This window comes from Mustela nivalis (genome assembly GCF_964662115.1).
Source record: "Mustela nivalis genome assembly, chromosome: 11".
Taxonomy (NCBI): Eukaryota; Metazoa; Chordata; class Mammalia; order Carnivora; family Mustelidae; genus Mustela; species Mustela nivalis.
Window position 1 is genome coordinate 42235201 of NC_139030.1, and position 13082 is coordinate 42248282.

At 42.6% G+C, this 13082-nt stretch overlaps 1 protein-coding gene across 1 annotated transcript in view; it reads left to right on the plus strand.

Moving 5' to 3' along the window:
• Positions 1-13082, plus strand: part of PDE11A (phosphodiesterase 11A) — a 380751-nt gene that overhangs the window by 336591 nt on the left and 31078 nt on the right. The window contains exons 17-18 of the mRNA XM_082689397.1: positions 1471-1534; positions 8336-8410. Coding sequence (XP_082545523.1) covers positions 1471-1534; positions 8336-8410 — 139 coding nt within the window. The remainder of the gene's footprint in view (positions 1-1470; positions 1535-8335; positions 8411-13082) is intronic.

The following is a 13082-nucleotide window of genomic DNA, read 5'->3' on the forward strand; positions in this document are numbered from 1 at the left end:
TACAGTCTTGTCTCCCTCTGATACCAGCAGAACCTAAAAGGAGAAGCACCTGAATGTAGCAAGAGGGGGTCTGTCTTAAGCTTTGTCTTAAACACAGAATCCTGAATCCTTACTCACTTTGGGAAAGTTAATCTCTTCGTGCTTCCATTTACCTCTCTGGAAAATGGGAATAATGGTCCCTTCCTCTGAGGGTTCCAAAGATTCATTTAGTTAGTAGTTAGTGGGTCGGTGCTTAGTATGGCACAAGCAGAGTGCTTGTCACAGAAGCTCAAATCTGAAGAGTGCACCTCTGCATTGCTCCTCGCAGTGCTTAGCACAGGGGGGCTTGGGGTTAGATGCTGCCCAACTTCTGGAGGGGGCTGCTGAGGCCAGTGTGTCTGGTGGTGCTTTGAATGACCCATTGTTACCTGCCACTCCGCCAGGTTCCCTGGAGTAGTTTCCTGGGGAAGTTACACAAACCCCACTACCATCGCGCTCTGCCATCTGGGAGGCAGACATGTTTCCAAGGCATTCGAGTCTGGCGGGTTATGAAATGTTAACACCCGGCATCAGGACAGCCCCCTGACCTCTAACAACACACCCCTTTCTTCCAAAAGGAGCCGACCGAGATGTGGTCTCTTGACTCCAATCCTTCATCGCTTTTCATCATGTACTGCTGGCTTCAGTACAAAGAAAGCAAGTTTCGGACAAAGGGTGCGCCTTGTTTTTCCCACCTCCCCACCACATCAGATGATAAGCACCAGAGCTACCCACAATTTAAATTGTTCACTGTGTTTCTATATCCGTGGTTCAGGGTGAATTCTAGTTAAAGCCAGTAGAATTCTGCCCCTCAAAGGTCTGGTTCAGATCTTCCCGTGCTTTCTTAGCTGCTCGAATGAATGAAAGCTGCAGCGGAATATGTTTCTTTTTCATAAGGCTTATAAAACATGGTTGCAGCCAGGTAATAAACTGGAGTGAAACAGTGTGGCTCTCCCAGTAAATCTCAGCTCGCAGAGCAGGTGGAAATGAACGGGCTCCTATGGTGGCGGGTGCCTTGCCTCTTTGCTATAGGTTTCTGTCCATTCCCATCAATCAGCCATAAGTTGGTGAAGATTTGTCAGCTATGTATCTGGTATTATATGCTGATTCCCTTGCCACTAGTTAAAAATAAGACGTGTTGTCCATTAAGGATTTTTTAAAGTAGCGCTTGCTTAGCTCAGGTATAGAGCAAGCAGTGCTTTTCCTCCCTTGATCCGCCGCCGCAGACATAACAAAAGGGAAGCCTAGGCTGTGTGTGAGCTTTGTCCTAAGCAGTGGCCGCATGATGGAGATGCTAAACATGGGGACTGTAAACAGTGCTCCCCTTGTTGAGGGAAAGACGTGTGTGCGTTGGCCTTGGTCCCGTTTTATTTATTTATGTATCTAGGACGGGTTTGTTTAGGAATGCAACAAAAGATTATTCAGGCTGTTTTGTTTGGTTCTGTTTTTCAGATCAATGTTAATGACAGCCTGTGACCTTGGAGCCGTGACCAAACCGTGGGAGATCTCTAGACAGGCAAGTGGTGATTAATGGCAGGGCCTGGCAGAGGAGGGACTGGGGGTGGTGGGGGGGGCAATATTCCCAGAGCCCCAACTCCTGGGCACTGAAGCCCTAGTCAATTTGCATCAGTATTAACATGGTGTAAAAAATAGCAGGAGGCTCGGGCCAGACATACTTTATTGCACGGTCGTTCTCTAACGTGCTTCCACTGAGTGTTAATGTGCCTGATTCTCTAAGATTTTTTTAACATTCTAAATCCAGATAATGCATTGACCATGCCCTAAGGCAAGAGTTTCAAAAGTAGCATTTTAAAATAGGTAATCATGTTTTAGCACAAGGTCTGCCTTTTTCTCATCTTAAGAAAAGAGAGAGAAAAAAGAAGCCAAGGAGGTCAAAAGGAAATTTTATTTTTCTTTTTAAAGACTATTTAGAGATCATATCACGTTGGCCAAAGTGAATAATCCACATTTAATTTGTACCAAAAAAAATCATACCTTTACTACCTATGTGGTTTCACTGCCAAACGTTTCAGTTTAGATCAAGAATAGTTTTCAAGCCAGTAACCACACAGTTTAAGATCCTTGGTTCCTGATCGTATTTAGAGATTAATATCTTTTAATTTTATGAGGCACCTACTGTGTGGCGTCTAAAATAGTGACTTGGTATCTTAAGTCTCAACATTTTAAGGAAAATAAAATAGATTTCGTATAACAAGAAATAACTAATATTTATTGACTGAATGTCTAATACCCAATTATCTAATTTCAAAACCCCTCCCCCCCCCCGCCTTTGATTTAGGTACAGTTACTCCAGTAGGCTGAATAACAACCCAGAGATAGCAGATTCTCATTTCTAGAACCTGTAAACATTGCCTTAGAAGGAAAAGGGGTCTTTGCAGATGTGCTGAAGTTAAAGACTTCAATGACAATCATTATCATTGTCATTATCCTGGATTATCCAGCTGGGCCCGGATGCAGGGAGATTACACATTCAGAAGAGGAGAAGGGGATGTGAAGACAAGGCAGAGAGAGGAGCGATGTGGCCACAGGTAAAGGAAATGTGACAGCCACAAGAACATAGCAAGGACAGAGAACAGATTTTCCCCTAGAGGTTCCCAAGCAAAGATGGCCCTGGCAACACCTTGATTTCTGTCTAGTGAACTGATGTGGAGCTACTGATCTCCAGAACTAGGAGAGAATAGATTCCTGTTTTGTTTTGCTGGTTTTTTTTTTTTTTTTAAAGATTTTATCTATTATGGGGCGCCTAGGTGGCTCAGTGAGTTAAAGCCTCTGCCTTCGGCTCAGGTCATGATCCCAGGGTGCTGGGACCGAACCCTGCATCAGGCTCTCTGCTCAGCAGGGAGCCTGCTTCCTCCTCTCTCTCTCTCTGCCTGCCTCTCTGCCTACTTGTAATCTCTGCCTGTCAAATAAATAAATAAATAATCTTAAAAAAAAAAAGATATTTTATCTAATATTTGACAGAGAGACAGAGAAAGCACAAGCAGGGGGAGCAGGAGAGTGAGAGGGAGAAGCAGACTGCCCCCTGAGCAGGGAGCCCAACATGGAGCTCAATCCCAGGAACCTGGGATCATGGCCTGAGCCCAAAGCAGACATTTAATCAACTGAACCACCCAGGCATCCCAGTTCTTGTTGTTTCAAGCCACCAAGTTTGTGCTCATGCCTGGCAACTCAGAAAAACTAATACAGTTAATACCCCTATTTCACAAATAGGAAAAGTGAAGCCTAGAAAGGATAGCTGGAGGTGACATAGCTAGTGAGCAGTATGGCTAGGTATTCAAATCCTAGCAGATGTAGGCTCCAAAGCCGTCATTCTTGACAGAGCCTTACACTGTCTCAAACCAGATATGTCAATCAGCATTTTTAAATGATGCCAGTGTGTCAGCAAAATAAGCTGTTATCCCTCAGCCTCAGTGGCTTAAAACAACGCACTACTCATGAACGTGTGCCTCCAGGGTCAGCTGGTCCTATTCCTCGTTTTGGACTGGGGCGGAAAGAGCAGTTACCGTCTGGATCAGTCCAACAGAGGCCCTAGACTGCCTTGCACTGCCAAGAAATTCATCAGCCAGAACTTGTCAGAAGCCCCTACTCAACCAGAAAGTATGATCCTTTTCTATGCCCAGAATGTAGAAAGCCAGAAATAGTTAATGAATATGTGACTACCGCAGTTTGCCCTTTTAATCACCAAAAGTGTGATTCTCTCTCTTCCTGCAGGCAAAATATACTCAGCCTTTCCCAAGGGAAATGACCCAAATGTCCCACTAGTCATGGTATCAAGCTTAAAGGCCAGGATCTCTGGGAGATTCATCCCAGTCTCTATATCAGGTCTGGATTTAAAGTCCTACACACACCCCAAACACAGCATCTGACATACACCCAAACAATGAAATACTCATTAGAATACTCCCATTCAGAAAGGAAAGAGATGGCCAACATTTGACAGTTAGGGGCCATGGTAATTCCAAAATCCCACTGGGCAGTCACTGTGAGGCTGTCCATTCTGCAGTAGGCTCTGGTTCTCTGCGAGATGCTCCCCAATCATCATAATTCATGACCACTAGATCTATCCCAGGAAATTATGCTTTTCCGTTGACCTCCTTGGCTATCTCCAGAGGTCAGGCAGTTTTCCAACCTGTTCCCCACCCAAAGAAAGTTGAGGACCCAAGGCCTGTTTTAGGTTTTAAGAAGTCACTCTCCTATGGGGGTTATGGCATCAAACTCTCTTGACCATTTAGTCAGCTTCTTGTCTTTGTTTCTAGTCATTTCCATTTGCCAATAACCACATCCACAGTTCTATTCTAGACAGACTTCTTAGATCTGCTCTCTTTGCTTCCTTGTTTACAAGAACAAAGAAAAATAACATATGTACTTCTTTCTTCCTCCTCCATGATCCAATTCCTAGCAGCCAGGGCCTAACAAGTGCCAGTGAGAGAATCATGTAGTAAAATCACTTCTCTGGGCCAGTTTGTACAACTGAAGGGATATCCTGTGCACCACCTAATTCATTCAGAGTTCTTAAGTATGACTGTACTGACCGTACCTTTGATTTTTGTTTCAAGGCTGAGTTGTTTGTTTGCTTGCTTGCTTTAAGATTTTATTTTTAAGTCATCCCTACACCCAGCATGGGGCTTGAACTCACAATCCCAAGATCAAGAGTCACATGCTCCACCCACTGAGCCAGCCAAGTGCCCCACAAGGCTGAGTCTTGATCAGCCTTTGTCATTGAAAACATACCTTAATTTTTATTTTTACAGTTTAGGATTAAAAAGCAGCTTTATCTTTCATCCCTGAAGATGAAGACTCTGAATTTGTGACTCTCTCTCTTCTTTTCATTCCTGAAGATAAACCTGCCCATCCTTTTCTGAGCCCACTTCTTATAATACTTAGCAAAACATAGTCAAGAGCAATCATCACATGCTACTAACATTCGTTCCCCATTCTCTTTCCCTAAGGCTGTGAATTCATTAGATACATTATTTGCTTTACTTCAGTGAGAATTGTACAAAATCTGTTGCCGCTGTGGAACGTGCGCCATCACCCTCACAGCCTCCGACAATACTTCTTCACTGTCCGACACCTGAACCCCACGCTGATGCCACATAGGGTCTTCTTCTTTTTCTTCCTTCTTACTGTCTTTTTGTTTTAACAGCAGCACCTCATTTCCATGCTGATTGCTGTGTTAGTCAAAACTAGGGTAGGCTATGCTGCAGTGACATGTATAGTCTCAAATCTCAGTTGCTTAACTCCAAGAAAAGCTCATTTCTTTGCTCCTGTCACAGTCCAGTTTAAATGGGGAGGTTTTCCTACAAAGTTCTCCTCCAAGAAACAGTTATCCTCCAGCCGAGCCTCGGCTTTTATCTTAGTGTGACACATCTGAAGTTATGTAAAGCAGACTAAGTGGGAAGAATTTGCACAGCTGCGTTGCTTATTTCTACATCGTTGCCCACTCTCCGCTGCTCCGGTGTGCAATGGCTCCCCTACAGTAAAAGTTGGGGAACAGAGAAGAAGTAGGTATCTTCCAGGTACTGGGGAAAAGTGTAATAGCGGGGGTGGCCACTGTGACTGGGATGGAGGGAAGCGGAGGAGTGGAGAGTGGGAGGAAGTTTAGGGGACCGGGAAGGAACGAAGCAGCAGAGTGGAATGAGGTATGGTATGCCAGGCCTCTCAGAAACCCCAGCAAAATGCATGTCAGCAATTAAAGGAGCAGTAGCCCACTTGGGAGCAGGTAAAAGGCAGGAGAAAGTCCTCAGAAGGAAAAAGAGTTTCTGCATTGGTATTTTAGACCAACCTGGGAGGCTTGGTATTTTAGGGAGCCTCCCTTGGTAAAATACCAAGCCTTCCTTGGCTACTTGAAGGTGGTCACTGACGTAAATAATATTTTATTTTTAGGATGCGAAGTTCTGCTGATAAGAGCAGAGACCCAAGAGTTCAGGGAAATAAAACACAAAACCATGTTTTTCCAGACATCTCCATCAGAAATCTTGTTACAACTCTAAACTAGAGATCTCATTTGTGTTTGTCTCCAAATCGAGTAGGTTAAAGTGTTTTCAAAAACATACTCACTTCTACGATTTTACGAAATATTTGAACAAAAACAATGGAAACTTCTTTTAAAAATATAGATATATTTCTAATTTCCAAGATGTTGATTTTTTTTAACATTTCCTTGCAAAGTGTTTTGTTTTCTTTTTTTTAAACTGGTGTCTATTCCAACCCTCCTTCCTCACAGTGATCCCCCAAGGCCTGATTAGCATCTCAATTTCCTTCTTAATAAAAAATTCAATCAGGAGCTACTTAATGTTCCTGATTGGGTTTTTAAGTACAAATGAAACAGTGGTACAAGTTGAGCCGTTAAAAAGCACAGGGAAGATAGCCAGGACCACTTTAGAAAGATCGAGGACAGGATTTTGTTTTAATTTCTTTGCTTTCCAGAGGCTATGGACCTATGCAGGACTCCTACCTTGAGGTGATCTGATGTGCACATTTGTATTCTTTAGTGCAAAAGACCCACCTCAGAGCAATCTGAGGTAGTGTTCTGGGAGCTGAATAAATGAGGCCAGGCCCTTAGGGGACTATTTCTTCTTTCAGGAAGGCCGGAGACAGAGCGAGAGGTCTAGAGTGCTAATGGGAAAGGTAGTGGCAGAGACTAGAGACAGAGAAGGGAATCGGGCCCTAGAAAAACTGAGCCAGCTCTACTCGTTTTATGCTATTGAATTTTCAGAAGGTACTCATATTCCTTATTAGAAATGTTTAAAATCTGAACTGACTAGATATTCTATTTCTTTATAAATGAGCTACATACTTGCTAGTCTCAGGGCAGGGGTTTGTGGGGAGTGTGTGAGAGAGAGATACATAGAGACAGAGATGGAAAGAGATGTTTTTATGGTTTGTTTTGTTTTTTAAAAGATTTTATTTATTTATTTGACAGAGAGATTGGGAACACAAGCAGGGGGAATGGGAGAGGAAGAAGCAGGCTTCCCAGTGAGCAGGGAGCCCCATGCAGGGCTCGATCCTGGGACCCTGGGATCATGACCTCAGCCAAAGGCAAAGGCACACTTAATGACTGAGCCACCCGGGCACCCCTGTTTTTATGCTTTATCAATGGTTATGATTTATGGTTGGCAGAATCTCTTGAGATATATAGTTAGGTAAATTATCTTGATCCTATCCACTTGACTGAACTGAAACCCATTTTAGCCTTTTCCAGACCTTAGAACATCATCTTTGTAAGAGCCTGGAATAGAGGAAAAACTAGTCTGGGGATCCAAATCTTCTTGCCATCGAGTTTTCTAGGATTTTTTTTTCCCCTGCTCTTTCAAATTTTCTAAATCCAGCTAGTTCATCTCAGAGATTTCCAAGATGCACTCTATAGTGTTGTTGAAAATACTTGTTGAACACTTACCTGACGTATCATTATGCTTTCCATAAATGATCATTGGAAGCACGGGGCTTGGAGAAGCTTCTCTTTAGCTCAACAGTGATCAATGAGCAACGTCAGATCATCCAGGCTAACTGGTGAAAAGTGGAAAAATAGAAGTCCTTACTTTGGAAAAATCTACCCATTCAGGGTAGAACCACCAATTCCATTGTGTTTGTACCAACTGGAACCTACCATCAATGAACACTTATGTACCTAGATTAAGACAGTCTGAAGACCAGAACAACATTTTTCAAACTGCATCATGACACACTGCAGAAAAACCTGGGTTGAACAGTCACTCTGACATTAGTCCTGCCCTTGGCTGATTGCTCCAGTAAGAAGCAGAGGTGGTCCTGGGGTTATCTTTCTCCAGAGTGCATGCAATTATCAGTAGTAAGGCAGTAAAGAGTCTGGGGGTGGCAAATGAAACTAAGCTAAGATAAATGTATGCAACAAAGTGAAGAATCTATGTAGAAACAACAAAAAGTTGGCTAAATTATTATTACAAGTATATCATATTATAAAAACCAAAAATATTATTAGGCATTATTTGTTTCATTTTTCTGCAGTCGGAACATTTCCTCCTTTGAAGGTGGCAACCCAGTGCCTCATCCTGAATATACAATCTGTACCCTCCGAGATCGTCTACTAGCATGCATCTCAAAATGCCTTGTACAAGTTCTTCTGATTAAAAGGAAATCAGTTTCATTGATTAAAGTCTGTAATACCTTGAACCAGAAAATGTTAATGTATTTCTTCAAAAGCTTTTTAAATGATTTTCTGAGTTGAAGATCATCATCATACACAGAGGGCAGAAATTACTTCTGAGTTTTATGTTATATCACACATAACCATAAATTAAATATTTATGTGTTTCAGGTGGCTGAACTTGTAACCAGTGAGTTCTTTGAACAAGGAGATCGGGAGAGAGCAGAGCTCAAACTCACTCCTTCAGTAAGTTCATCCTTCTAACATGACACATTTACCCTTTGGAACAACATTTTCAAAAGTAACTCCAAATCACAACTTGAAAGTGGGAAGGACTGAAATTGGATTTAAGGAAACACTCCTGAAAGTTTAAAACTTTAATTAAACTGAGATCTAAACACTCTTATTCCCAGGTTTCTGATTAAGAGTGGTGAGCTACTTAAGTGTTTCCTGAGCTCCCACAGTGGGCCAAGTAGGCATGAAGGAGGAGGCACAGAGTGACATTTGAGGAGCTCAAAGCCCAGTCCTGGCATTTCATATGCGGTCAGTAGCCACTTCGGATTAAGAATATAGACAAAAGTCAAAGGCAAGCTGTCCAGCCTCGGGCAGCTAGACTGGACAGCCATAGTGATAACGGATGTTCTGGATTTTATTTTCCAATTTCAGACATTCCAAAATCCCAAACCCAAATCATTTCAAGTCTCTTTCTTTTCTTTGTTTGCAAAATGAAAAGTTTCACTTGGGGACCTCTCAGGTCTGTTGACTGAAATGCCATTTTCAATGGAATCATCCATTCGATTATTATTTGAAAAAGCTTACTTGTAGGCTCAGGATGATGGTGTTTTTACTCAAATAAGACAAAAGACCTAAATGCTTCCATCACCACCCACAATGAGGGGGTGGCCTCTTTATTCATAATGAAGAGTTAGTTAAAAACATATCACCCAACAACTCAAGGAATGACGCAAAGTGTTGGAAAGCCAGCCCAACTCAGTAGATTGAGTGCAGCTCAAGGAACGTGTCCCTTGTCAAGAGTGTCTGTTTCTGAGGTTTCAAGCCAACTGACTTTTGAACATTTCGAGTTATTTATAAGATCTTCAAGTTTTCAAGGAAAGGCAGCAGAACTAGCTTCTAGTTAAACAACGTCACCTGCTTAAAGTCAAACCTCAGAGCCTTACAAATGTTGACTACTCCTAATCGGTTGCTTACTTATGAAAGGTCGGAAGACTACATTGGTTAGAACCCTCACCCAGTATTTTAGTTTCCAAAGCGACATCTATTGATACTGTTTCCAAAACCTCCCTTTCCTCCTTTTTGGTGGTATCACCAGATTTGGTTATAAAAATAAAGACACTAGATTGGGATACATCATTAACGTGTAAAACCTCATACAACCCCTATTTCTCTCAGCTACATACCTATCTTTCAAATTAAATCTTTCCTCCACTTAAAAAGAACTGTTTCACAGGCATCCTCTGAAGGGTTTATAATGCAGCAATACCACAGGTCATTTAATTAAATGAAAAAAAAGCTGAGTCAGTTGCCAGCATTGGTGAGCTGGCAGGCGCAGTGACGCAGCACTAAGGAGCCTTTGTCTGGAGGCTCAGGTAAGGCTTTCTCCGAAGACGTAAATGAATTTTGCAGTGGAAGCATAGCACTAAATGCTACTCTCTCCTCACAAAAGCCTACTTAACATTGTGTTGACAGTCTCTGGGCTGCTATGGCAGGGCTATTTCTCATTAGCCCTTTTCCAGAGATGTTTGGAAATGCATGCACCCAGAGGTGACACCAGCTGTGTCTGTTAGTATTTGATATTTAGGAAGAAAATTGTCTGGGAGACCCCATTAGGTGTCACGGTCCTAAAGGTCATTAAAGTAACCAAAGGGTTAATAGTGGAAGCAGTGAGTCCATTAATAAAACATGCTTGAGCACCTCCAGGTAGCCAGCTTGAAGCTGGGCACTGTGTATCCAGCCATGAGCAAGGCTCCATCTTCCGCTCTTCCCCAAAGCTTATCAACGGATGGGAAATAGAGATATTGAGTAAATAATCACTCGGGGCACCTGGGGGGGGTCAGGTGGTTATGCGTCTGCATTCGACTTAGGTCATGATCCCAGGGTCCTGGATCAAGCCCTACATCTGCTCCCTGCTCAGCGGGGAGCCTGCTTCTCTCTCTCCTTCTGCCTTCCCCTCCCTGACTTGTGCTTGCTCTCTCCCACATGCTCTCTCTGTCAAATGCATAAATAAATAAATAAAATCTTTAAAAGTAAATTAATAATCACTCATAATCAACTGCAAGATGCAAAATGCTGTAAAAGGAAAGCACAGGACAATATGTTATCTCATTCTTCCTCCACTCAAAAACATTTATTGAAAAGTGACTGGTCTGGAAATCAACTCTTACAGTATGACCTCCAAAAGGATGCTAAGACAATTCAATGTGGGGGGAGGGGAGGAATAGCCTTTTCAAATAGTGCAGGGACAGTAGGATATCCACTGCAGATGAGTCAAGTCAGACGCCTCTCACTGAACCCCAGAATCACCTCAAAGTGAATCATAGACCTAAACGTAAGAGCTAAAACTACAGAAAACTCAGAAGGAGACAGAGTGTAAATCTTCTGGATTGGATCTGACAGTGATGTGTTAGGTCTGACACCAAAAGCACAAGAAAAATAAAATAGATAATTGGACTTCATTAAAATGTAACACTGCATCTGAAAGCACACTCTCAAGAAAATGAAAAGACAGCCTACAGGATGGGAGAAATTATTTGCAAATCATATCTGATACGGACCTGACATCTAGAATATATAGAGAATTACGAACAACTCCTAGAAAGACCACCCAATGTTTAAAAAGGGCAAAGGATCTGAATACATATTTCTTCAAAAATATATACAGGTGGGCCGTGAGCACATGAAAAGATGCTCAACATCAGTCATCATCAGGGAAATGCAAACCAAAACTGCAGTAGTTACCACTTAACTGGGACCAGGTTTTTAGGGTTTTTTTGCTCGCTTTTTTAAGATTTATTTATGTATTAGACAGAGAGAGAGAGAGAGAGATCACAAGTAGGCAGAGAGGCAGAGAGAGAGGGGGAAGCAGGCTCCCTGCTGAGCAAAGAACCCGAGGGAGGACTCGATCCCAGGACCCTGAGATCATGATCTGAGCCAAAGGCAGAGGCTTAACCCACTGAGTCACCCAGGCCCGTGGGGACCAGCTTTAATTCAAAAGACAGACAACACCCAGCACTGAGGACGATGTGGAGAAATTGGAACTTTGTACACTTCTGGTGGGCATGTAAAATGGTACCGCTGCTTTGGAAAACAGTGTGGCAATTCCAGGAAACATGAAACGTTAGACTGGGCATGTGGCCCAGCAGTTCTGCCTCTAGGTCTATCCCCAGAAGAAATGGAAACGTACATCCACGTGGAAACTTGTACATGAATGTTCCCAGCAGTGTTACTCACTGGAGCCACAAAAGTACAGACGACCCAACCACATATCAGCTGAGGATCGGATAAATAAAATGGGGTGTAACTATACAGTGGCATATCATTTGGCCAGAAAGAGGGATGTAGACCTGCTGAGTGCTGCAAGAAGGAAACTTGAGCACAAAATGCTCTGCGAAAGCCAGTCACAGAAGACCACGGATCATTCGATTCCATTTATATGAGTGTGCAGAAAATATAAACAAAAAATAGACTCGTGGTCACCTAAGGCTAGGAATTTGGGGGACAATGAGGAGTGACTGCTAATTGGTATGGGATTTCTTGCTGGAGTGATTAAAAATGTTCTAAAATTGACTGTAGTAATGGTTGTACAACCAATTGTGAACTGAACCTCCCCCAAAATAGTTCTGTGCACCAGAAATAGTATTTTAAGTAAATAAGAAAAGCTCAGACAACTCTGAGAGCTCAAGATTAAGTAACAGAATAGTATTTTTAAAGGAACATTTCAGACAAAGACTACTGCAACTCACAAGATCCATTCCTTCCTTCCCCTGGCACACGTCAGTCTTCTCCAAATCTCGTCCCCTTTCCTGGTATTTCACATTTCACATTGCAAGACAAGGACGAGCAGAGCCTGTGGGAGTCAGTGACCTCCTCCCCGATTCAGAGATATTTTCCTCGGCATCGCCCTTTTGTCTTCCTGTGAGCCTCGGCAGCTCGTGATTTCTGTTCTACCCACTCCCACCCTCATTCATAAGTCTGAAGGATGCTGGCTTTTTCAACATCTCCAGACCAAGGGAATGCCTTGGATCTGCCCTTGTGACCTATGTAAACGCCAAAAATGATGCAGATGCCACATGTTATCTCTATAGAGGAACGACCTAACCTACTTTAAGACAGTAATGCATTGGGTTATGGACATTGGGGAGAGTATGTGCTATGGTGAGTGCTGTGAACTGTGTAAACCTGACGATTCACAGACCTGTACCCCTGGGGCAAATAATACATTATATGTTAATAAAAAATCTTTTAAAAAAGACAGTAATGCAGGGAAATGTCGCTTCTTAGAGCCTGGCCTTACTCGTGGAGAGCAGACAGAGGGACATGCTTGATGGAGTAGAACTGGCAGTTGTTAGTTCAAAAACCCACATGAGCCCCAATTCCAGTTGATCGGTTCCCTTTTCATGTCTGCCCAACAGACATATGTTACTTCTTTTTCTTGAAAAATATACTTAAATTTTCCAAACATTATCATATCATGAAGTTTAAAGGCTGGGAAGGAGGTGAGAATGGGTAACTACCACATCCTCCATCCCATGATAGATAAACGCTCAGGGTTTTATTAATGACATAACCTTGTTGAGAAACACATAGAGTTGTCCAACCAAAACCCCACCCTGAAATATTAACACAAATAGTTTCTATTTAAAATCAAGCTGCTTTAAGGATCTTTTCTAATCCATCCCAC